Source organism: Toxotes jaculatrix, chromosome 24 (assembly GCF_017976425.1).
Source record: "Toxotes jaculatrix isolate fToxJac2 chromosome 24, fToxJac2.pri, whole genome shotgun sequence".
Lineage (NCBI taxonomy): Eukaryota > Metazoa > Chordata > Actinopteri > Toxotidae > Toxotes > Toxotes jaculatrix.
In genome coordinates, this window is record NC_054417.1 from 720,572 (window position 1) to 743,736 (window position 23,165).

Genomic DNA, 23,165 nt, shown 5'->3' on the forward strand with positions numbered 1-23,165 from the left:
GTGCGCGTGCGTTTCCGCGCTCGTGGAGCGTTGACATGCACACAGAGTTTGACAGATAGGAGCTGCAGCCTGTTGCTTTCAGCGGTGCACCACTCCCTCTCAGCGGATGGAGGGAAGAATGTTTTCCTCCTCCTCCTCCTGTCCTTCACTCCTCTTCTCATCATTCGTTACAGCCTTAATTCATTGGGCTGTTTTGACTTGTGCTTTGCCCATTAAAGGGATTTATTTATGCTCGTAGAGCAGACTGACATGAAGAATGATGCCTGCTCTATCTGAAAGTGAAAAGGGCTCCCAGCAGTCACCGCGGCAGCCGCCTGATAATTGATGTGGTAGCTGAGGTGTCCCAGGTATCCATGAAATGTTCCCTGCAGTCTCTGAGGAGATTACAGGGGGTTTGCGGGTGTTTTCTGAGGGTGTGGATGTTCAGCAGGATTCAGAGTCAGTGCAGGAGGTCCCTGTGGAGGTTCCCTGGAGAAAAAAAGAAATTCTTTATTATCAAAACTGATCAACAGGCAGAATAACGACTTCACACCAAGGTGGAAGCACACAATAAACAACTTCAAAACACTACGACACAACGCAACGCAACGCAAACACAGTTATTCAGCACACAGAAGGTACACAAGATAACACTGTGCAACCGCAACAACAACTGAAGAGTGAATAACAACACGGAGCAATGAAGACTGGGAACGAGCCAAACTGTCAAAAGTTCAGAATTAAACACACACACACACACACACACACTTGTTGATGTGAATGGCGGCCTGTACTCAGAGTTCCACCCTTATTTGTTCATCTGTTCTATCAGATATCAAATCACTCAGCTGCTGCGTGTGTGTTTGCGTTGCTGCTTATGGTGAATGATGATTTACCAGCATCAGGATTTATCAGGAATGTATGTGGGGCCGCTGTCAGGGCGCATGTATGTGTATATGTATGTACAACATATTCGTATATGTGTGTGTGTCCTTACTTGTGTGTGAGTGAGTAGTAATGTTTTTTAAACCTTTATTTATACAGGGTTTAAGGGCAGGTTTACAGATGAATGACGTCCTGTATCTCAGAGTGGAGGCTGTTTATTCATGCAGGTCACTGCAGCACTGACAAAGTTTTCTCACGGCCATTAACTCCACTTTGTACGTATCCAGACCTGCACCACAGCACTGTAACATTTGACACATGCCCTGCTTTGGACTGTCTCCAACAACCTCTTGAACCTCCCCCAGAGAGCCCATTAAATGTCCTTAAGAACACTTTAAACGTTTTTAACTCTCATCAGCCCCTGGAACCTCCTGAGGACCATCTGGACCTTCTTCAAGGAGCCTGTTCTCAGGAAAGTCTTCAGCAGAGTCCAGAAACTCCCTCAGATCCCTGAAATCTTTGAAAAAAGTTGCAGAATCTGAGTCACGAGTCAGGGATTCTCCCCGTGAATCTCTGGAACTTCCTTCAAAATTCCTGCAAATCTCAAACTTTCTGAAAGACCCTGACAACTTCTAACTGAAATTCTGGAACCTTCACAAGAACAAGAAGCTTTGGCAAAACCTCCTTCATGGTACCCTGGAACTGGAAAAGCAGTGTATTGCCTTTAGGGTCCCCAGGAACCTGCTCAACAGCAGTGGGACCTCTTTAAGAACCTCTGTCAAAGAACCCTGAAACCAACTACAAACTTTGGAACCTTCTCAAAAACCCTGAAAATACTTTCATGAATCACTGAAACTTTCTCAAAACCCCCAGAAACCTGTCGTTCTTCATGGGAGAACACGTGACTTTATGAAGAGAGAAAGCAAGAAAGAATGAGAAGTGGGAAAAGACGGAGAGAAGAAGAACATGTCTGCAAACAGACTGAAGCAGATAAAACATCTCAGTCACCGTGATGAGAGACATAAGAAAAGCTAAACACACTCAGTGAAAGCGTTCCGTTCTGCCAGGTTCACTTAGTGTTATCATTCCACACACACACACACATCTGCTGTGAGCAAAGTGTTACCACGACGACAGAAAAGCACACACACACACAGACACACACACATTTACCTGAATTCTTAACCACACAGGTGATTAACAGAAAAGCCAAAAACAACACCAGGTGTGTGAAATGTGTGATCTCTCCTGTTCTGATGTCTCCCTGAGTCTTTGGGCCTGGTGTCGTTCTCCTGACCTTTGACCTGCAGCAGTGTCCTGTTGATGGAAGAAGAGCTCAGATCAGTTACAGTTATTCTATCATTTGTTCATATAGAAGCAGGACTGTGCTGTACCAGCTGGCAGAGGTGGAGCTGGTTTGAACTGTTCTGTACAGGCCTGCAGCCAGCTGTACTTTCACCATGGATTAATCAATCATCAAAGTCACATTTGCCAGTTGAGTTTCTGTCCGTTCTGTATTTACTGTCGGGTACTTCAGTCCTCCGCTCTGAGGATGGATCCCTGTCCTCTTCCATCGAGCTTCATTAGATGCTTCTGCCTGAGACATGTGGGTCTCCTGAAACTTCTTCCATCACGAGTTCACCAGCTCGTTAGATTCCCATTACAGCTGGCATAAATAAAACATCTCGTGTCTCTCTTCTCTCAGTTTGGAGGCAAAAGAATAATAACAGTTATAACCATTTCATATTCTGTTATTCCTCCAGGACAGACACACTGCTGCATCACCATGACAATACACACATTTGTCTGACGGCTTCATCTGACCTCTTCCACATCCAAACGCACAGCTGCCGGCAGTCTGAGGAACACACTGCTCGTTTGTTCTCTCACATATCCCAGCCAGGACAGTGTGACGAGGCTTTTTATGGGAGCTCGTTACTGACAAAACTGCTGAGCAAACGCAAAGCTCATCTCCTCTGCCACCACACAGATTCATAACCAGCAGCTCAGGTAGGAACATGATGGGTGGATGTAAGAGCTGAGATAAGGACCTTTGGAACCCCCTTCACTTAAACCCACTCCCTGTCTCTTAGAAGCTCACTGTGAATTCTTCAGAGCCTCTGGAACCTACTCCTGAGGACATCATGGACTCATTGAGCCTGATGAAGAACCTCTGGAACAAGACCTGCAGACACTTCTTCAAGTATCTGCATAAATCTGTAAAACATTCTCAAGAAATTCTAAAAACCTCGTCAAAGATCAAAGGCATGTCACCGGGAAAACCTCTGAGCTGGCACCTCAAGGAGCTCTTAAACCTCAGGTTGAAATTTCTTAAAGAACACTTTAAACTCCTCAAACACCTTCTGACCCTCCTCCAGTCTGTGTGCAACAAAACACCAACTCGTAAACTGCAAACGGTGTGAGAGGAGGCAGCGCCTGACAGACTGAACTCAGGGAACTGAAGCAGTGTTTCTGGACAGCTGGAACTGTCTGGACAACCAGGATGGATCCACAGCACCACTCAGTGGCCACAGGTGCAAACTGCATCCTGATGAAAGATAATGATGTTCCTAAACTCAAAGTCTTCAGTCCACCATTACCGGATGAAGCAGTGACTGTAGTGGTCTATAAACCTGAGTGTCGGTTGTCCTCGGTCAGGGACAGTCCCCCTCTCTGTCCTCAGGCCCAGCTGCTCTCCTCCTCCTGCCACCACAGCTTCACAATGCTTCAGATTCAACACTACACAAGAAGAGAAGAAGAAGGAAGGAAACAGGAAAAACAATCAGACAGTTAAAGCCTCTCAGACTTTCTACATCACACGCATGGAACATGGACAGGGGTTAAAGGTCAGAACACCAAGTCTGAACCGTTGCAGCTCTATAAATCTGTGTGAGTGATTAACTCCCTCACTGTGTTTTCTGTCTTGTTCCCATGTGGTTCTGTTGGACTCAGGTCTCAGATCTGAAGCCTCAGCACCAAACGAACCACCGCGCAGCTGCTGGGCTTCTTCCCCCGGCAGGAACACATGTCCTGGTCTCACACTGCGACCAGGCTGGCATAAATAAAACGTCTCGTGTCTCTCTTCTCTCAGTTTGGAGGCAAAAGAATAATAACAGTTATAACCATTTCATATTCTGTTATTCCTCCAGGACAGACACACTGCTGCATCACCATGACAGTACACACATTTGTCTGACGGCTTCATCTGACCTCTTCCACATCCAAACACACAGCTGCCGGCAGTCTGAGGAACACACTGCTCGTTTGTTCTCTCACATATCTCAGCCAGGACAGTGTGACGAGGCTTTTTATGGGAGCTCGTTACTGACAAAACTGCTGAGCTAAGAACTGCAGACACTTCTTCAAGAACATTTTTTATCTTCTGAAACACCTGTGAAACCTCATCAGGGACATCTTCAACCTCCTCAGAACCTCTGGGACATGAGGACTTTGTTCCTGATGAGTCTGATCCACTGAATCTACTGAAATCTGCACCAGAGTCCATCAGACTTCCCGTCCGTCAGAACCGAGACTGCAACCGGTGTGAGAGGAGGCAGCGCCTGACAGACTGAACTCAGGGAACAGAAGCAGTGTTTCTGGACAGCTGGAACCACAGCACCACTCAGTGGCCACAGGTGCAAACTGCACCCTGATGAATTAGGAGCGTCTCCACACACACCTTCCTCTCAGACAGAAGCAAACAGCAGCTGATTTGCTTCTTCTGTGGGCTGAAACATTCAGAATGTTTCTCGTCTAAACTCTCAGATCACAGCTGATGTTCTCAGCTTTAGTGCTGATGAACAAACACCTTCCTGGACTTCACTAACTGAGCTGTGGCCAAAGGAAGAACATGCCTGAAAGTATTCAGACTTTCTACTGAAGTAAAAGTGCCAGAGCATTAAGGTAAAAGTCCATTTATGAGTTAAAATCCTGCGTAAGCAAAAGCACACACGTCTCCTCTGTGGTCATTTGTGACAAACCTTGAAAAAAAAACAAAACAAAAAAAAACAAGAAACCAAATGAGTAAATCCTCAGATAGTGAGTCTGTCCTTTATTGCTTCCTTTTCTCCATCTGCTCATATTCATACCATTTCCTGTATTTACAGATTAATGTTTACAACTACATTTCCATTCAACTTTCATTTTTCCATTTTCTCCAGTTTATATCCTCCCTCCCTCTGCCACTCTCTCCCATAATTCCAGTTAAACTGCAGATATTTAATGGTGAACAGAGTAAATCTGAACCTTGCACGTTCACACACCAAAGATAATTATGTTATAAAGCTCCATCCTCCCTCAGACTCTTACTTTGTCCAACTGTCTGCTGCTCTGAGAAAGACAATCAGCTGTGAGGCTTGAAGCTGAGGCTCAGTGACTCGTTAAGATGGAGACTGAAGCTCAAAGAACTGAAGCAGCAACATGAAGACAAAGGATGCAGAAACAGGAAAACGTGATAAGAATGAAAGAGGAACAGGATTATTTACAGCAGAGGACAAACTACGTCCCTTATTAACCATAGTGTCAGTCAGTGTAGATGAGTAACATAGAAAAAGGTCAATTATAACGTTCAGAGATAAGAGTTCGGACCTTCTGTCACAGACGTCTGTGTGCTGTGATGCACACGCAGCTACCTCCCTATACTTACCTTAAACTCCATCTCACTGTGTGAGATGCATGAAAAAGAGATGATAGTTACATTACAAAGATGGCTTGTCATGTGTGGCATGATACGGCTTTTTACAGCTGTGGTATGAAGATACTGAAACCTTTGGGAAACTGCTTACATGTAACATTATTATTATTTTATATCGTTTACCATTTGATCTCAAGAAAACAAGCTGTTCAGGGGAAAATCATAAATCAGTTTCTTGTCAAAGCAAAAGACAAATAAAGAGAATTTAAACTGAGGTTTAAATTTACAGTGAGAGCTTTAACGGGATGTTGGGGGAACGTAAAAGTTGTTTTATTACAACAAGCTTGTTTTTTTAAGATCATAATTCACAGGTGAGGGAAAAAAACATGAGGACTAATTACACACATGTCCTTCTCAGGCTCCTGTAGTTAAGTGTGGCTACTAGTGACACGTCCTTTGTTATTGGAGCGTCACCATGTGTGCTTCAGTTCAATTAATTCAATTAAGCGCTTGAGGCGGCGAGTCAGTCCAGTCCGGGTCAATCCAGTTCCCAGAAGGTTGGTGGACAGCTGTAAACCCGATCAGGATCTGCAGAGGAGCCGGACTTCATCACATCAGGTTCTCCTGTGATTTGAAGAAGCATCACACCTTCCATCTACATCTACTTCGCTGCATCTATAAACTTAGCCTGTCCATCAAGAACTCTCAACCAATCTCTGGCTCAGTTCTCCTTCGGTTCCCAACAGGGTTCCTGGTGACTCAACAAAAACCTTGTCGTCTTCCTCCTCCTCCTCCTCACCTTCTCCCTCAAAGATGGCGGTCATAGGGGCAGCGAAGAGGCGGCAGCGAGCGGCAAAGCGTCGGCTGCCGGAGCAGGGAGGAGTGAGGGAGCGAGGTCGCATTGAGGAGGAGGAGAGAACGAAGAAGGGAGAGGAGGTGAAGAGGAGGTGATTATGCGTCAGTTCCCTTTGTCTCAAACCCAACATCACAGAGAAATTCTGACTGCACGGAGACGTGGGAGACGTAGGTATGCCCAGAGTCAGGTGGGCACTGATGCTGCGAGAATCTAAGGTATGAGACAGGTTTGCGGGTTTGACTCGGGTTTGATCTGGTGGCTGCGGCGGCGAACTCTGATGGTCGGCAGCGATGGTAAGAGAAGCAACTTTGCGAAGCCGCTCGACAGCTGAGATTCGCAGAGACGAATCAGACCGACTCCCCTTCCTCAGCAAGAGCGCCTTAAAGCTCTCACTCCTCGCCGACCTTTGATTTTTGAGAGCTGCAGGTCGCATCTGGCAGGGAAGGGGGTCAGTGGGAGTCACTGGGGGCGAGGAGGAGGAGGAGGAAGATGAGGTGAGATGCCGATCACCTTCTGGATTCCTTCTTCCAAGCATCTTCCTCTTAGACCTGAGACAAACAGGAAGAAACCAGTCACATTCTTGTGCTGTCCCGTAAGAAGACCATCTAAGGTCTGGCCCTGAGGACGGCGCTGGAGCCCCGCCTGCCGCCTCACTTCCCAAACTCCTTACTTAAGCTTACGAGAAAGAAAACAAGAGGCACCATAATCAGAAAACAAGCAGCACAGTCACAGAGCAGGAAGAAAGATTTCTAGCTGGGGAACAAAGAAAACAGACAATTTCAAATTAGAGAAGAAGGGGATCAGAAATAAATATGCTTCCTATTTTAGAAACAAAAGAGGAGGGAGGGACTGTAACTCCATATGGAAGAAGGAAAAACTAGTCAGGACCTGAACTCTGTCTACTGCACGTTCAGTGACCACCACAGCTTTACCTGCTGCCAAACCCTGACTACCAGGGCATTCATGCTGTGCCTTCCCATACTGCACTGCTCCACAGCAGCAGAGAGAGGAATCAAACAGACAGGTCAGAGCGTGGTTGCTGGGTTACAGAGTCAGAGTCTGCAGTGTGTGTGTGTGTGTGTGTGTGTGCGTTCCTACCTGTGGATGACAGCGAACAGATCTTCTGTGGTTCGTGGTCGACCGGAGACGAACATCTGATCTGCAGAGACGCTGACGAACAGATCAGCTGGACAGAAAAACAAAGAGGGAGAGTTCCACCCAGATGCAAAGTACCACAGCTGTGTACTCACTTTGACTTTTTATTTACTCTTAGTTTTCTTTAAATCCTGCAGAGCAAGTTACTGTGACACGTGTTGGACTTTGCACACATCATTTAATGGCAAACTGAAATCCCTGCTCTTCCTCAGCAGCACTCTGACTGAACCAGACCTCGTGCTTCACAGCAGTGGGGATTTTTTTATTCACAGTGAGTGTGAGCAGGAAACTGGCCAATAAAAAGCAGCTCTGGTGAACCCTTACCATCTGGAGGCCGTCCAACCTCCTTTGCATCCTCCTTGGTCCTCTCCTCCTCTTCGCCCTCCTCTGGTTCCTGTATCAGGAGGTCTGGAAGCGACAGCTCCCCCCGCAGGCTGTCAGTGGACAGTGCGCTGCTGAGAGAGTACCTGCTCTGACCAATCAGAGCGCAGGAGCTCTCAGAATCACTTGTCTCTTGTTCACATGCCTTTGTCATCCTCACTCCCTCACTCTTCTGCATTGTTCTCTCTTTTATCACATCTTGCTCATCTCCAGATGAGGATGATGACGATGACGATGATGATGATGATGATGAAGAAGGAGAGGGCTCCATTGCTGATGACAGCATGAACAGTTCCCTGCCTGGCCTCCTCCTCCTCCTCTTCCTCGCTTTGTCTTTTTTCTTTTTGGTGGATGTCACCATCATCATCATCGCTGTCTTTATCCCTTTGTCTTCCACCTTCTCTGTCTCATCCTCCTCTTCATCTTCAGCCAACTGTGACCTCATCATCCTCTTATGAAAGAGGCCACGCGGGTCTGCTGATCCAGTCTGGGTGCCACCTTTTCGGGCTGAAGCTCCACGTTCCCCTGAGTTCCTTAAGGTGTTGGAGGTCTCTGAGCTTCCCCGTGTTCCTGAGGTACCACAGTTCTCCAGGGCTCTCATGGTCCCACTGATAGTGTGTGGAGTCCATCTGGTTCTCCAGGCCTCCGTGACAGCCATGGTCTCCGGGGTACTGGTCCCTGTGGTGGTCTGAGTCTGTGAAATGCCAGTGATCTCCAGGGTGCCACAGGTCCCAGGGGTCCCTCTGGGGGCCACCTCTGTATTTTTAGATGCAAAGACTGGTTTGGTTGCTCTGGGTGAGGTCAACGACAGATCTGGCTTCTTGTGCAAAACTGGTGGCTTCTGCTTCTGAGGGGAGCTGGCAGGTGAGTCTGTGGTGTGCACTGAGTGAGCAGGTAAAGCCGTGTGTGTCAGTGATTTGACAGTAGTGGTGCAGGTTGGTGAAAATGTACCGTGGGTCAGATGTGTGTGTGAGTTTGTGCAGGAGGAATCAGAGGAAAGCTGTGATTGGTTGCTGAGCCCAGAAGAAGGCGATGTGATTTGTCCACCGCTCTTCCACCCACCTGGTTCTCGTCTGGCCTCAGGAGACGTCATGAGACTCAGGATGCAGAGATCAGGCTTCTTTGGCAGGACCGGCTTCTCTGGGGAACGAAGCAAATCACCACTCTGTTTAAAGTCACTGCATGCTGCTGAATCTCCATCAGCTCCACTGTGATTCCACACGTCTGGATGATTCCTGTCCTTTGTGTCTTCGTCTTTGCTCTCTGACAATTTTCTTATGTTGTCTCTGTGCCACACAGTGATCCCCTGTCTCTCTGCAGGGTCACTTTTCTCAGCATCTGCTAATATTGTCTCTTTGAGCTGTTGTTGTTGTAAAGGAGGATTTTGAACACTTGTGTTGATGTAGCTTTTGTCAGTAGCATCAGACAGTTTCATCCAGGGACCGTCAGGACTGAAGACTTGATTGTTTGCCGGCGCAGCGTCCATATCTGAACCCGTCCTCTGTCTTTCATTGGACTGGATGTCTGGAGCAGTTGTCCCCTGAGGACAGGAGCCTCTCTGCTTAGCTGAACCAGGAACAATACCGCGCAGGCTCTGAAGATTAGCGTGAGCTGACTCGTCCTTGGGAGCGCTCATCTCGCTGTTTGTTACGTTCAAGTGATCATGCTCTGATTCGTGTCCAGCTGCAACATCAGTGCGGGCCGGGCCGTCAGGATTAACATTAGCTAACTGTGTGTCAGCTTGGATGTGGACCGTAGCATCAGCAGATGTAGCATTAGCCACCACGATGCTAGCAAGCAGGCCTTCCTGGTTCTTGACTGAGCGAAGCTTGATGCCTTGCAAAGCTTGTGCAGTGACAAGGGGGCGGAGGGGTGAAGCCACTTTAACACAGTGCTGCAGAGACTTGTCAAGACTTGGTGGGGGTAGGAAGGTGGCAGGGCATGTGGGGAGAGCAGGCAGAGGAGGAGGAGGAGGAGGTGGAGGTGGAGGTGGAGGGAAGTCAGTGATTGGCAAGGCTGGGAGTTCTGGAGGGGGAGGAAGAGGAGAAGGAGGGGGAAGAGGTGGGGAAATTGGGGGAGGAGGGAAGTTGGTTGATGACACTGTGCACATCAGAGCATGATGGGAGGTCTGCCTGACAGCATAGGAGTAGGGGGGAGGAGGAGGCCGGGAGGAAGGAGGAAGAGGAGGAGGAGTGGGGAGGGATGAAGGTGGGAGAGGAGGAGGTGGTGGAGGAGGAGGAGGAGGGGGTGGAGGAAGAGATGAAGGTGGAGGAGGAGGAGCAGCAGAGAATTTGGTGAAAGAAGGACCAGGCAGGCAGGAATGTGGAAGAGGAGGAGCAGGAGGAGCAGACTCATGAATGGAGGTGTAGAAGAGAGGAGGTCTAAGAGAGGGGAATTCTGGTAGAGGAGGTGGAGGAGGTGGAGGAGGGAGAAGAGGATGCCTGGCAGAAGAGTCTGAGGAAGTGCAGGAGGAGAGGGAGGAGGTGGAGGAAAACGAGGAGGAGAGGGAGGAGAAGAGTGAAGACTTCCTCTCTGGCACAGGTGGCTTTGGTCTCCCTTCACAACGAGACTTCGTCCTGGGCAGGGAGGAGACAGCATGGGACACGGGAAAGGTGGACGAGTTTGAAGTGGGAAAGGGGGAGGTCGGGGGGAGGGAGAAGGCCCCGGGGCTTGCTGTGAGAGGGGAGGACGGAGTGAGGGGGGAAGACACAGGAGTGCCAGGAATGGGAGTGTTAGACTGGCTGGAGTAGCCACTGGAGGGCGAGGCGAGGCGCTGCAGTCCAGCCATGGAAGACGCAGCTGGACCTGGAGAGCCAGGGGTGAAGGCGCGGGTCTGGGAGGGACCAGGGCTTGGCGGAAGGTGCTCGGAAGGAGGGGAGTCAGCAGATGCTGCTGCCTGGCAGTCCAGGTGTAAGGGCTCAAAGGTTGTGACTGTCCCGCAGGTAAACCCACTCTGGCGTCTCTTGGTGTTACTTCGGGGCACCCAGGGGTCATGGAAGGTCTGGGGAGACGAGGTGGGCGTCTGCTGGGCGGTGCGCTCCAGGCGGGGACTGCGCTCCTGGCGAGGACTGGCGGAGGAGCGGGAGGATTTATTACGACCTGGCCGGCGCCTCAGAGAGTCAGAGCGTAGCGGTGGAGGAGGAGGACGCTTGGACTTGCGGAGGGAGATGCTGCGGGTGATAGTGTGAGAGCAGGACGAGGAAGTGCTGGATTTCCTTTTCTGCCAGTTCAGTGAGGAAGAAGAAGCCATCTTCTCTGAGCACAGGGAGTTGCTCTCCGTGTAAGTTGGGGAGGAGCGACCAGAAGAGAGGAGGGGATTGAGGGTGATGCCGTTCCAGTCACTCCCAGTCTGGCCGCTGTGGACACTGGAGCTGGGGGACAGGGGCTGGTAGCTCCATCTCTCCCCACTGTAGGACCCACCGCTATATGAGCATTGGCTGTCCTGCTGGGCGGTGGGTTGGTCATCCAATACCTGGCAGCTAAAGTGAGACTCTGAGTCTGCGATGGAGGAAGAGGAGAGGTAGTGGGAGGAAGAAGGGGAACTGTGGGGAAGGGCAGCCTCCTTCAGGGGCTTGTCACTGGGATAAGACCACTCTGGCTGCAAGGCACAGCCAGGGGTGCTGGGAAGGGAGGAGACGACGGGGGAGGAAGGAACAGAAGAGGAGGAGGAGATGGGAGACTGTGGGATGATTCTGGCAGTGGGGTCAAAGGGCAGCAGGGGCCGGAGGTCACTGGGGAAACCCTGTAGATCCTGTGACTAGAGAAGAAAAAGAGAAACAGAGAGAAAGACTCTTATTTTTCGTTTTAGTTATTTAGTCACACGTGACAATATTTTCTCCTAAACTGACCTGGCAGCAAGATGAGGAGGCACTGAGGGTCCTGTAGGAGACGCTGTTACAGCTGGCCTCGGAGCTCAGAGAGGAGTTGGTTGACAGACGGGGGAGGCTGTGGACCTCAGGGAAGGACGAGCAGCAGGAGGTGGAGTGGTCGTGACAGGAGTCGGCATGTGGGGAGGAGGAGGTAAGGGAGGCCATGAGACTGGACATCCCCTCTCCTCTTGGGGCTCGGATCCTCCGCACTGATGACTTCCCCTCCTTTTGGATTTCTCCCATCTCCTTCTTCTCCAAGACCTCCTCTGTGTTCTTCTGTTGGTGGGTGGAGGAGGAGGAGGTAGGTCGACCCACGGTGGAGAACTGGCCGGGGAGAACCAAAGAGACCAAAGGAGAGTCTGGAGAGACAGACGTTAAAAACAGAGGTGATAAAGGAAGAGAAGGAGAAATTATTTGTAATAAAAGAGGTGGTTCAAAAGATCGACACTGAGTGATAGACCGATGCATGCTGGAATGAATGGGTGGAGCTTATACCCAGCTTCCGGCTGACATTATCAGGTATCCCAGTAACTGTCTTGCGGCGGCTCAGGTTGCGGGGTCGCCTGGATAACGAGTCGGCACTGGAAACTGTTCTCCGAAAACTGGCCTGACGATCAAAACTCTCCCCTGAAGAGTGGAAGACAGGACAAAACGTTCTTAGTGGATTTGTAGAACAAGAGACGGTGTTAGTTGAACAGTCGGGTCCCAAGTTTGAATCTAAGCCTGAGTCTCAAGTTCAAGTTTATCCCCAAACCTGAGTCCCGTGTCAGAGTCGAGTTTCAAGTCCAGTCTCAGTCTCTGAAGTACAAGCTGAGTCCAGAGTCTTAACGTTAGTTAGACTGATGATTAGATTTAATATTAGAACCTGGATGTGAGTGCAGAACCCCACCTGTTATATCGATAGGGACTATATCAGCTGGAACTGCCTCGGCCTGCTGCCTCATCCTCTCCTCCGGTGTCGGAAGCCGAGGGGTCAGCTCCATCTCCACGTCAATTGTTGGCTCATATGCGGGGGCAAAGACGTCCCAACAAGAGGTGAGATGGACAGGGTTCAGGACAAGCGGGGTCAGAGGTCGTGTGTTGTTCAAGATGAACCTCTCCTCTTCGTCTGAGGAGGCTGACGACTGAGAGAAAACAAAACGAAACAAGCTGTGACTCACATGTTGGTAGAGTCTGGTTTGACCTGGTAGCACCAAGATTCACCACAATCAAATCTAATTCAAGTGTAATGGAGACTAATTTAGCCAGGTAGGGCTGAGTTAAACATCTGTGCAGCTGCTGCAGTTAAATCTACTAAAATATAGTTTAACCTGTTAATGTCAGCTTTAATCAAATGGTGCTTAGATTAACTGTAATAATGTCTCATTTAAAACCAGGTCAGCCTAGTCTCAGTGTCCATTTGAGCCTGGTAAGGATGAGAGTGTAGCTGAATTTAACTCAAACAGAGTCTAAATCAGCCCAGAAGAATCCGGTTTAACCACAGTTAAAGGTAGTTTAGCCTACTTCCCTCTAGTCTAGTGTAAATCAGTCTGGTTTGATCCATGTTTACCTTTCTCCTCCAAACTGAAAACTTGAAACAAACTGAAAAGCAAGAGTGAGACAGAAAGTCCAAGAATCTGGACCTCTGAGAGAAGGAGAGGAGAAGTGGGTGAGAGACAGCAAAAAAAAAAGACTGAAAGAAAAGTAAATCATGCGATCATGAGAAAGGAGACAAATTAAAACAAAGATAAAAAACAAAGATGACACAAGCAAAACAATGAGAGAAAAAGTGTCAGCAGCTCAGTTTGACCAGAGGATCTGATATCTATCACAAATAAATATCCATAAACCCGATTATAAGTCACAGAGAAAAGACACTCGTTATAACCACAGAACTCCATTCAGAATTCTGCTGTTTTTAAGTTTCCTTCAGTATCACAGTGATCCAGTGAGAGGTGTCTGTGCATCTATGAGTTCACTGTGAACTGTGAAGAAATATAGGCCAAAAAAAGTGAGTTAGCTGTGGCTGAGTCTCTGCTGTGTCGTCTTTGTTCTGCCGCAGTCTGTTTCAGCCTCATTAATATTCATGAACTAACACCAGCTCTGACTCCATGTTAATATCATGTGTGGCACTGTTTTTCTGTGTATGTGTGTGTGTGTGTGTCACTAACCATCTTCCGGCTTTTGTCCTTCCACCCTCTGCGTGTGCTGCCCTCTGATTGGTCCAGGCCAGAGGAGGACAGAGGGGAGGCGGGGCTCGGCTGATGGAGGTGAGAGCTGGTGGGTCCGCTGTAGCCATGCTGAGTCAGCCCGTTACACGCTACATACACACACACACACACACACACGTTCATACATACATGACAGAGAACATAAGGCAGGTGAGACACTGTTCATATGGCCAATAATCAATCAAGTACCTAATTCAAAGAAATGAGAGGTTATCAATCAATCAATCAGCCAACGGTCAACTTTTTTTATTCTGTGTGAGAGACACCTCAATACATGAAAATCATTATGGTGTGGAATCAGGAAATCCATAAATCAGGTGAAAAGGTGTCAAATTATGATGCTGACGCTTCTTCATCAACCAATCAACCGATCAATCAATCAATCAATCAATCAATCAATCATATCAATTCAGCATTAGCTGATACTGAAGTACATGAAAGGAGCAGAGTCACTGAGGCGGAGTGTGTGGGGGGGGGGGGGCTGACATGTGGCACTGCAGCTGCTGTGATGCAGTCTGCAGCACACTGTGTGTGTGTGTGCGTGTGTGTGTGTGTGTGTGTGTGTGCGTGTGTGTGTGTGTGTGTGCGTGTGCGTGCTGCGTGTGTGTGCGTGCTGCTGGCAGACCCCTGCAGCTCTCTGCAATCTGCTTCAGTATTTGATGAATTTATTGACAAATGTTTATTGAAATTTCTGTTTCAGCAGAATTCAAGGTGTCAGATGTGATCACGCAGATCACTGATCTGAGATTTACCAAACGAACTGAGCCAGCTCGCTGAGAGCTGGAGCTGTGTGACGGTGAAGTTGACACGGCGACGTTTGGTCGACCTGAACTTCCTCTGTGACCTCTACCACGTTACAGAAAAACATTAACTGAGAGACGAGCTGTTCGTTTGACCTCTCACCTTGCAGGTCATCAGCGCTGCCAGATCTTCTTTTTCCAGGGATGAAGACCAGACCCTGCTGAGGCTTCTGGGTAGTGTAGTGAACAGACCACTTGCTGTCCCTGTCCCCTGCTGCAGAGACAGAGTAAAACAACAGTTCAGTGTGTGTGACTGGTTTCTGTGTTTAATCTTGTTTCAGCAAATCCATTCTCTCACACACACACACACACACACACACACACACACACACACACACACACACACACACACACTCACAGAGGAACAGTGATGATCAGTGTTGCAGCACTCAGCACTCCTCAAGGTGACCTCAGAGACACACACAGTGCCAGGGGGCTTTTATTTTGAAGGAGCAGCAGTTTGATTGGATGTGGTATTTAGTGGACAGATGTGAAGAGAAAGTCTCAGATTTCTGCAGTTTAGAAGAGACGGAGCTCTGAAATTCAAAACCAAAAACGTCCCTCATTGACACATTAACAGTCAGTGAGACAATAACACACTATATTTCATTTGGAGACACTTCTGTCCAAGGTGACTGTCCCGCACATTTCAGGAGAAACTGTGGGTTTGGCGTCTTGCTCAGAGACACTTAGAGCTGAACACAGGCGACAACATTTAGCTCCCAATTCATCAAGTTCAAAAAACCTGGGAAATGAATCACAAAATCAGTGATTAACACAAAGCACCATGACTCCATGCAATGAACTGCACAATGCAATGGAACACAAGCTACATGACCTCAGTCATTTAAAGTATATCACTGCCAGGGTCACTTTAAATGGTACCAGTGGTCTCTGGGGTGGGCTGAATTCTCCTTGAGTAGATCGTAGGGTGTTTGATAAGGTAATAAGGAGCTACAGGTGCTTAAATGGTGCTTGAGGATGCCCCAGGAGCCCTTGAGAATGTTTGTGGGATTGTTGAGGGGGTTCCATCCATTCTTGAGAAGTACCCAAGACACACCTGATCCTTGAATAAGTCCCAACAAGGGACCTTGAAAAGGTACCAGGCATTCCCATGGTGCTTGAGGAGGTTACACAGATCTTTGAGGTGGTCCCTGGGGTCCTTGGAAAGGCTCCAGAGGAGCTCCCAGTGGTCTTTGAGGAGATTCAAATGGTCATTGAGAAGGTCCCAGGGGCACCTCGGGGGATGTTAGGTGTACCTGAACAGGTTCCATGCATTATTGTGAAGTAACACTTCACAATGACACTCAAACGGTCCATGGTCCAAGTTCCTGGAGTTCCTTGGGAAGGTACCAGATGTTGTTGAGAGGGTCCCCGGGCTCCTTGAGAAGGTTTTAGGGATTATACAAATGTTCCTGGGGCCCTTTGAGGTGGCTGAAGGGCTCCTGGAGGAAGCAAAAACCGTCCTTGAGGAAGTTCCAAGGGTCCTTGAGTCGGGTAACAGAATTGTTGCTATGGTTACCTGCAGTTTAATACACCTTGAGCTCAGATTTAGAACAGAGTTAAAGTCCTAACCTGTGTTGACACATGCCAGCCAATCAGAGAGCTGGATTTCATGAGGTCATCTTCAGAGAACCACATCATCTCTATAACTACTCTCTCCATGTATACAAATGATGCTCCCTCGCCCAGCATAGCAGCACAGCTGTTAAACCAGTTAATCAACACACACACACACACACACACACACACACACACACACACACACACACACACACACACACACACACACACCCATAAACATGAACACACACTCACCTCTGGTCTTACTGAGATACTTCAGGACGGATTTGATCGCTGCTCCGATCAGAACCATAACGACGCCACACACTCACTCACACACACTCGACACACACACTCCTGAGGCTGCAGCAGACAGAGAGAGAGAGCGGGCGAGCAGCAGCAGTAATGCAGCTCGACTCGCTGCAACATCACTCTCCTCCCACCTCTCTCTCTCTGTCTCTCGCCACTGTTCTGTTTCTATGTCCCTCACCCCCCCCCCCCCCCCTCGTCTTCCTTTCTTATTTTCAGACACACACACCATGTGGGCAGGGAGCCAGCACATGCGTGTGTGTCCTTCATGTGTGTCGCCAGGTGATGAAGGTTACCCACAAATACTGCATTAGCTAACACACACACACAGACAAAACATGATGCTTTGTAGATCAAGGGACATGAAGAAAGAGAAGTGAAAGTGTGAGTGTGTGTGATGTTCATCTTTTATGCTCTGTGTTCGCTGCCCTCCCTGTTTCTCTCCTCTTGTGTTTCTACCTTTGCACAAGCTTTCAAACGGAGCAGACTTCGCTCCCCCACCACCTTTTTTTGGGGCAAGATGAAGGCTGGGGACAGAATTAAGCTCGACAACGAGGTGTCCTGCTAAACACAACAATGGACACAGCTGATCTTCTATATCAGAACATCTGGGCACCAGGGTTACTCTGAACACTGATATCCAGGTTATTGATACTCTGTATCAATATCAGCAGATATCAATACTCCCGATAAAACTGATATATGCATGTTCTTGTTGTATTCTGTACCATTTTAACACAAATATTTCTGTAAATTCACTTAAATTATAACGAGAGTGTTGACGGCAGTTGACGGAGCTGAAGATCACCTTCATCATCACCAGTCACAAACTGGGACAGTTCCAGTCTGTAAGTGTGCCAACTATGTGGGCCAGTGGAGCAGCTAATTACTTCTGTCTTCATGCCTGACAGCCTGTCCGTCCGTCCGTCTGTCTTCACCACTTTAATTAGTTTAATTAATTAGACAGTAAGTAGGCCACACTATCATTATGTCACAGTGTATATATATATATACACACACACACACACACAGTGGAAACACAGCAGAAAAGCTCTGATTTCTCTGCTGTCCAATCAGAAAGGGAACTGTCAACAACCAACATGGAGTCAGGTGTGACCAGAATCAACCGCCAATGGAAATCAGTCTCCAAACAGCGAGGAGGGGATAACAAAGGCAGACGCACAGATCCAGGTGTGGGTCAGCTGTGGAATGAGGTTGAAGGTTGAAGGTGAAGCTAACAGGCAGCAGCTGTTGCATGGTAAAGCCTGTACATCTGCTATTACAGGAATTAGCCATTAGCGTAGGGTATGGAGCTGCAGCTAATCCCTGCTCACACACACATGCACACACATGCACACACACGCGCGCGCGCACACACACACACACACACAGATTACACACACTGGGGAGTTAATTAAGTAAGAACATGGAGAGCTGGTGTGTTTTTGTTCTGTGTGTTTTGGTTTGTTATGTGAGAATAACAGCTCACTGTAGCTGTGATACATTATTGATCAGACAGAAACACACTGTATGGGACTGTGTGTGTAATCAGCAGAGATCTGCAGTCAGAGAGCAGCTGTTTTAATATTCTGATTTATATATGAAGAAACTGAGAGCAATAATTTGCTCAGCGCTGGGTGAATCAGGGACAGACCAGGCTCACAGACCTTCTTCACTGCAGACACTTTGACTGGTGAAGGCAGGAAAAGCACAGGTGTATCTCAAAACCTTAGCGATTACAATTTAACTGTGGCTGTTAGTGACACCTGTCCCTTTCCTGCTTTGACATGTCGGAATGTCTACAGTGAAGAAGGTCTACGGGAACAACTCAGGACAAAATACAGCAAAATTAGGAAAACCGGGGCAACCGGGACCAGCAATATCAAACAAAGCCAAAGCTGGGACCATTCAGGACCACATAGGCCAAACAAGTGAAGCTGGTAGGACTGAGGACCAACCAGAGCCAAAATGGGACCAGTCAGGACAGTATAGCACCAAACAAAACCAGCTGAGATCAACCGGACAAAAAGAGTCAGACAAATGCAGGGTTAAAAACAGGGTTACAGCAGCTGGGACAGAGTCGTAGTACTTGTACTAGTGATATAAGAAGTTCTAGTACTACCCATGATTCCTAACAGTACCTCTGTGTAGAAGGGGCGTGGTTTGCGTGGTTTCCATCCCAGAGCTCCGTCCTCGGCGCCGTCTGAAGCAGAAGAAGCTGGTTCTGCGCCTCCTGTTGGGCTGGTAGCGGTACTGCGGGGGCACCTCCAGCTCCCTGAGGGGGTGCGGGGCACTGAGAGGGGAGGGGACGGACATGGTGTAGCCGGGTCGGGGCTCCGGGGTAGGGGGACATGAGCTTGTTCGGCGCCGCTGGGTGAGAATGGGGCAAGTGGAGCGCTGCGGCTGAAGGGGCGGGGATTGCGAGTGGGGTTTCCCACAAACCTCTGGAGCGAGGAATAGCTTCCCATGACCCTCCGGGGTAAAGGAAGGGTAGACATGGGGGTGTGGTGGTAGGTGCTGGGGGCGGTACCAGGGGCTGTTGCCTGGATATTGAAAGTGAGGTGGGAGTGGCTTTTTGTCACCTGAGGGAGACCCTGGCCTGCTGGCCGAACCACCTGCATTCATCCCCATGATGGCGTCATGGTGCTGGAGGATTTTGGCGCTGAGCAGGCGGCGGCGCAGGCTGCCCTCCGTTTTCGGTTGCAGGGCGGCCATCTTGCGTGGAAGAAGCTCGTCTCGCTCTTCATCAGGACCTGTGTTCCAGCAGCGTGACGCTACACCAGGCCCCGCCCCCTCTCCACCCAGACACTCCACATAGGAAATCATCCTGCCCAGTGGTGATTGGATGTTCGGTGACTGGTTGGCCCTCAGAACAGATCACAGACAAATCCCAAGCCTACGCTATTCCCTTGTTGATGTTTTCATCTTTTCACAATAAAGGGTCTCCAGTCCTTCATCATAAAAGCTGTTCTTTTTTTTTTCAAATTTTTCACAATAAATGTCTAAACAGCATTCAGTTCTTCAAGAAAAGTTCTTTCCTTAAAAAAGCATTCAGTCCTTTAAAAACTCAAATGCTTCTGTCCTCCACAGTAACATCTATGTTTTTTTTGTAAATAAGAAAACACGTTTTCTCAGTCTTTCATCATTGCAAAATAAATGCCCAAAATTCAACAATGAAAGTACTGAGCGATTCACAAAAAGAAAAACCACAAACTAGTATTATTCTTCACAAAAAGCCTCAAAGGTAGACAAAGGAAACGAAAGCCTTCGAAAGTTTTGTAGCCTTCGCAATAAGAGCATGAATATTTTTCACAGTAAAAGCGATGTGATAAACCTTCACAAAACCGTACTCATTCAAAATAAAACCTCTCAAAACAGACGTTCATGATAAAAGCTCTAAATATTTCACAGTAAAAGAGCCTTAAGATTTGGCATAAAAACTCTACAACAGCTTCAAAACCGTCAGCCACAATTAAAACTTCTAATATCTCTGTGTACCGTCCTCTCATTCCTTCACATTAAAACCCTCAGACCTCCAAAACCAAAACCCAAAACTCTCCGGGAGTTCGCAAATCCAAAAACCGATCCCAGTCCAACAACATTTCAACAGCAAATGCAGTTTTTCCTTCAGAGGTGTTGACAGTGCGTTGCTCTGTTTCCTCTCCTCTCTGCTCCTAATCTACTAACAGGGATTATCCAGGTCTGCAGATGGCCTATGAGGGACAGGTATTTACCACACACACATACACACACACACACACACACACACACACACACACATACACACACACACACCACATGCTGCTTGATACTGTATTACTGTGTCAAACTGGGTAATTCTATTTTTGAATCGCAGAATCAGACAACAAAAGGTCAACAACTCTGACCTTACATCCACACACTGACATTCACTAATTCAAATCCACCTGTTAAGCCTCGTGTTATTTTATATTTTTCTTCTTTTCTTGAATGAAAACGGGAGAAAAACTAGTTTTCTGTCTTTTCCTCAGTCACACTGATCTAATGATGGGCTCGTTGTGCAGCCAGTCATGCTGTGGTCACCTGACCTCTGTCATGTCTCTCCTGACATGGTGTTTTGAAGTGAACACCATGTAGGAGTTGGTGAAGTTTTGACTTTGACTTCCACTCGATCCCTGCATATCATGACAGTCCTGTGGCCTGAAAGGTGCACAACCCCAGGAAAGATCGCTGGGCTTTTAAAAGCTGAATTAACATCTGACGGTCATGTTGAACAACGTGCTAACCATAACCCTGTAAACATACAATAAATACAGCTGCAGTTAATCATGATTTAAAGTTCCAGTTTCTGTTGCAGCTGGTGTCTGCATTTCATTTGTAAACACCGGTGAAAGTCTGCATCATGGCTGAAGCTGCAGATCCACTCAAAACCCCTCAGTGTGCTGCTCTGCGCTGCACAGGGGCACAACAGCTGTGTTTTGGAAGCTGAATGGGATGTTTCAGCCTGCCTCAACAGGCCAGCAATGATTACTGACTCTCTCTCTCACACACTCACACTCACACACACTCACACTCACACTCACACACACTCACACTCACACACACACACACACACACACACACCTGCACGTGTCAAACTCAAGAATGCACATGCCTCCTGACCCAAAACTTCCACTTCTGCCACGAGCCACAAGGATTCAATTTCAACACAAAACGCTGCGAGAAGCATTTCAACAACAGCAACGGTGGTGTTAGAAGCAGCAGTAGTACAAGCAGTAGTAGCTGTAGTATTAGTAGACGTAACCATAGTAACGGCTACAGAAAGCACAAAGGACTGCAGCACACCCTGTGGAGTCGACACTTTCCCTGCATGAATCTTTCTCTCTGCAACAGAAAAGGTTATGGAGATAACTGTGTGTGTGTGTGTGTGTGTGTGTGTGTGTGTGTGTGTGTGTGTGTGTGTGTGTGTTAACAATGTTGACAGCTAGCGGACAAAATGACCTACATCTGCGCAAATACACACACACACACACGCACGTACACACAGCTGGAGTCCTCTGTGAAGTTTTTAGCAACACACATGCACAGACACACACACACACACACTTTTATATGCAGCATTTTTCTAAACTTTTAAACTTCTCCATGAATTCACCACCTCTCTCTACCTCTCTCTCTCTCTCTCTACCACCCTCTCTCTCTCTCTCTCTCTCTCTCTCTCTCTCTCACCTTTTAAGCAGAGCATGTCGTCCTCGCTCGCCCGCTGTTGCCCGGTGTGTGTGTGTGTGTGTCTGTGACAGAGTGTGTGTATGGAAGTGAATCTCAGCTAACAAAGACTGAAGGAAAACACAAGTTCAAACACAGATTCCTCTCTCGCTCGCTCTCTCTGTCTCCCCTTCCTCGTTCTACCACAATAAAAGCCCCCTCCCTCTCTCTCTCTCTTTCCTCACTGAAAGCAATCCTTGTTTAACCCTAACTTTCTCTCCCTCATCAGCCCCCTCCCTCTTTCTCTTCTGGCAGACTGAAACTCTAACAGCTGACCTTCAACCTGATGATGATTTTTTTGGTTGTTGTTGTTTAAATAAAGTTTTGATCCAGTTCTGGTGCTACTTTTCAAAACAAAAGCCCAGTCTGAAGTAATTTATTAGGCTTTAATTGTTTTTCTTTATTTTCCAAATTTTCTATTTACAATTACATGCTGTTTAAATAAAGTACTGTACTTGAGTACAGCAGTTAATTTAATTTGCAGATGCAGATAAATAAAAAAAACTAACAAATAAAATAGGATGTTTTATTATAGTTTAAAATAAGTGGAGCTCACAAACAGCAGGAGCGTAATTATCCCCATCTTCGAGGTAACTCTACTTCACTGAAGTATTTTTCTGCGACACAAACTCTAATCTTTGCTTTTGTAGAAATGTTCATCTATGTCACGTGACACTGCACAAAATGAGTCATTATTATTATCAGTTTACTGCTCACAAGAGGGTAAACAGCTGAGCGTCCGTTAAGTTTTGGACACCACTCAGAACTGGCTCAATAAAGTGCTTCAGCGTCAGATAACTTTACTTTTACTTTCCTGTGACTGTGTGTTTAGTTACAGTAATAAACGTAATTGAATGTTTATTATCAAGGCTGTTTTTAACAAAATGTGGACCTCTGAGAAAAACTGTCGCTCAGCAACCAACCAAACAAGCATCTCCCACAGCAGCCAATTAGACACCTGCCTGGTGGTTTGAAGGTCTCTCTCTCTCTCTCTCTCTCTCACACACACACACACACACACACACACACACACACACACACACACACACACACACACACACAGATGCTACACAGAAACACACCTGACTGAAAGATGAACTGAAGTGGGTGATGGAACATGTAGTCGTCTTCCCTCCCCAGGTGTTATTTGCTTCTCTGGACAGAAATAGCTTCATTAATCACCTTAGTCTGCCCTGGATACAAACACACACACACACACACACACACACACACACACACACACACACACACACACACACACACACACACACACACACACAC

The 23,165-nt window shown here is 47.7% G+C and overlaps 1 protein-coding gene across 1 annotated transcript; it reads right to left on the bottom strand.

The window, feature by feature from the left end:
- Nucleotides 1-4,931: 4,931 nt before the first annotated feature.
- nhsl1a (NHS-like 1a) lies at nucleotides 4,932-23,052 on the bottom strand. The gene is made up of 9 exons (XM_041032782.1): nucleotides 22,967-23,052; nucleotides 14,872-14,982; nucleotides 13,909-14,057; nucleotides 12,643-12,882; nucleotides 12,235-12,380; nucleotides 11,738-12,131; nucleotides 7,833-11,646; nucleotides 7,452-7,539; nucleotides 4,932-6,901 (listed from the first exon to the last, which is right to left on the bottom strand). Exons 1-9 carry the CDS (start codon nucleotides 23,001-23,003, stop codon nucleotides 6,193-6,195), a joined length of 5,688 nt encoding a protein of 1,895 aa, XP_040888716.1. The 5' UTR covers nucleotides 23,004-23,052; the 3' UTR covers nucleotides 4,932-6,192.
- Nucleotides 23,053-23,165: the final 113 nt, after the last annotated feature.

Coding starts and splice junctions, on each gene's coding strand:
- nhsl1a (XM_041032782.1), bottom strand. CDS start 23,003: ATGTTCCATCACCCACTTCAGTTCATCTTTCAGTCAG. Junction 14,058..14,871: donor CAGCGCTGATGACCTGCAAG/GTGAGAGGTCAA, acceptor GTGTGTATGTAG/CGTGTAACGGGCTGACTCAG. Junction 12,883..13,908: donor AGGACAAAAGCCGGAAGATG/GTTAGTGACACA, acceptor GTTTTCTCTCAG/TCGTCAGCCTCCTCAGACGA.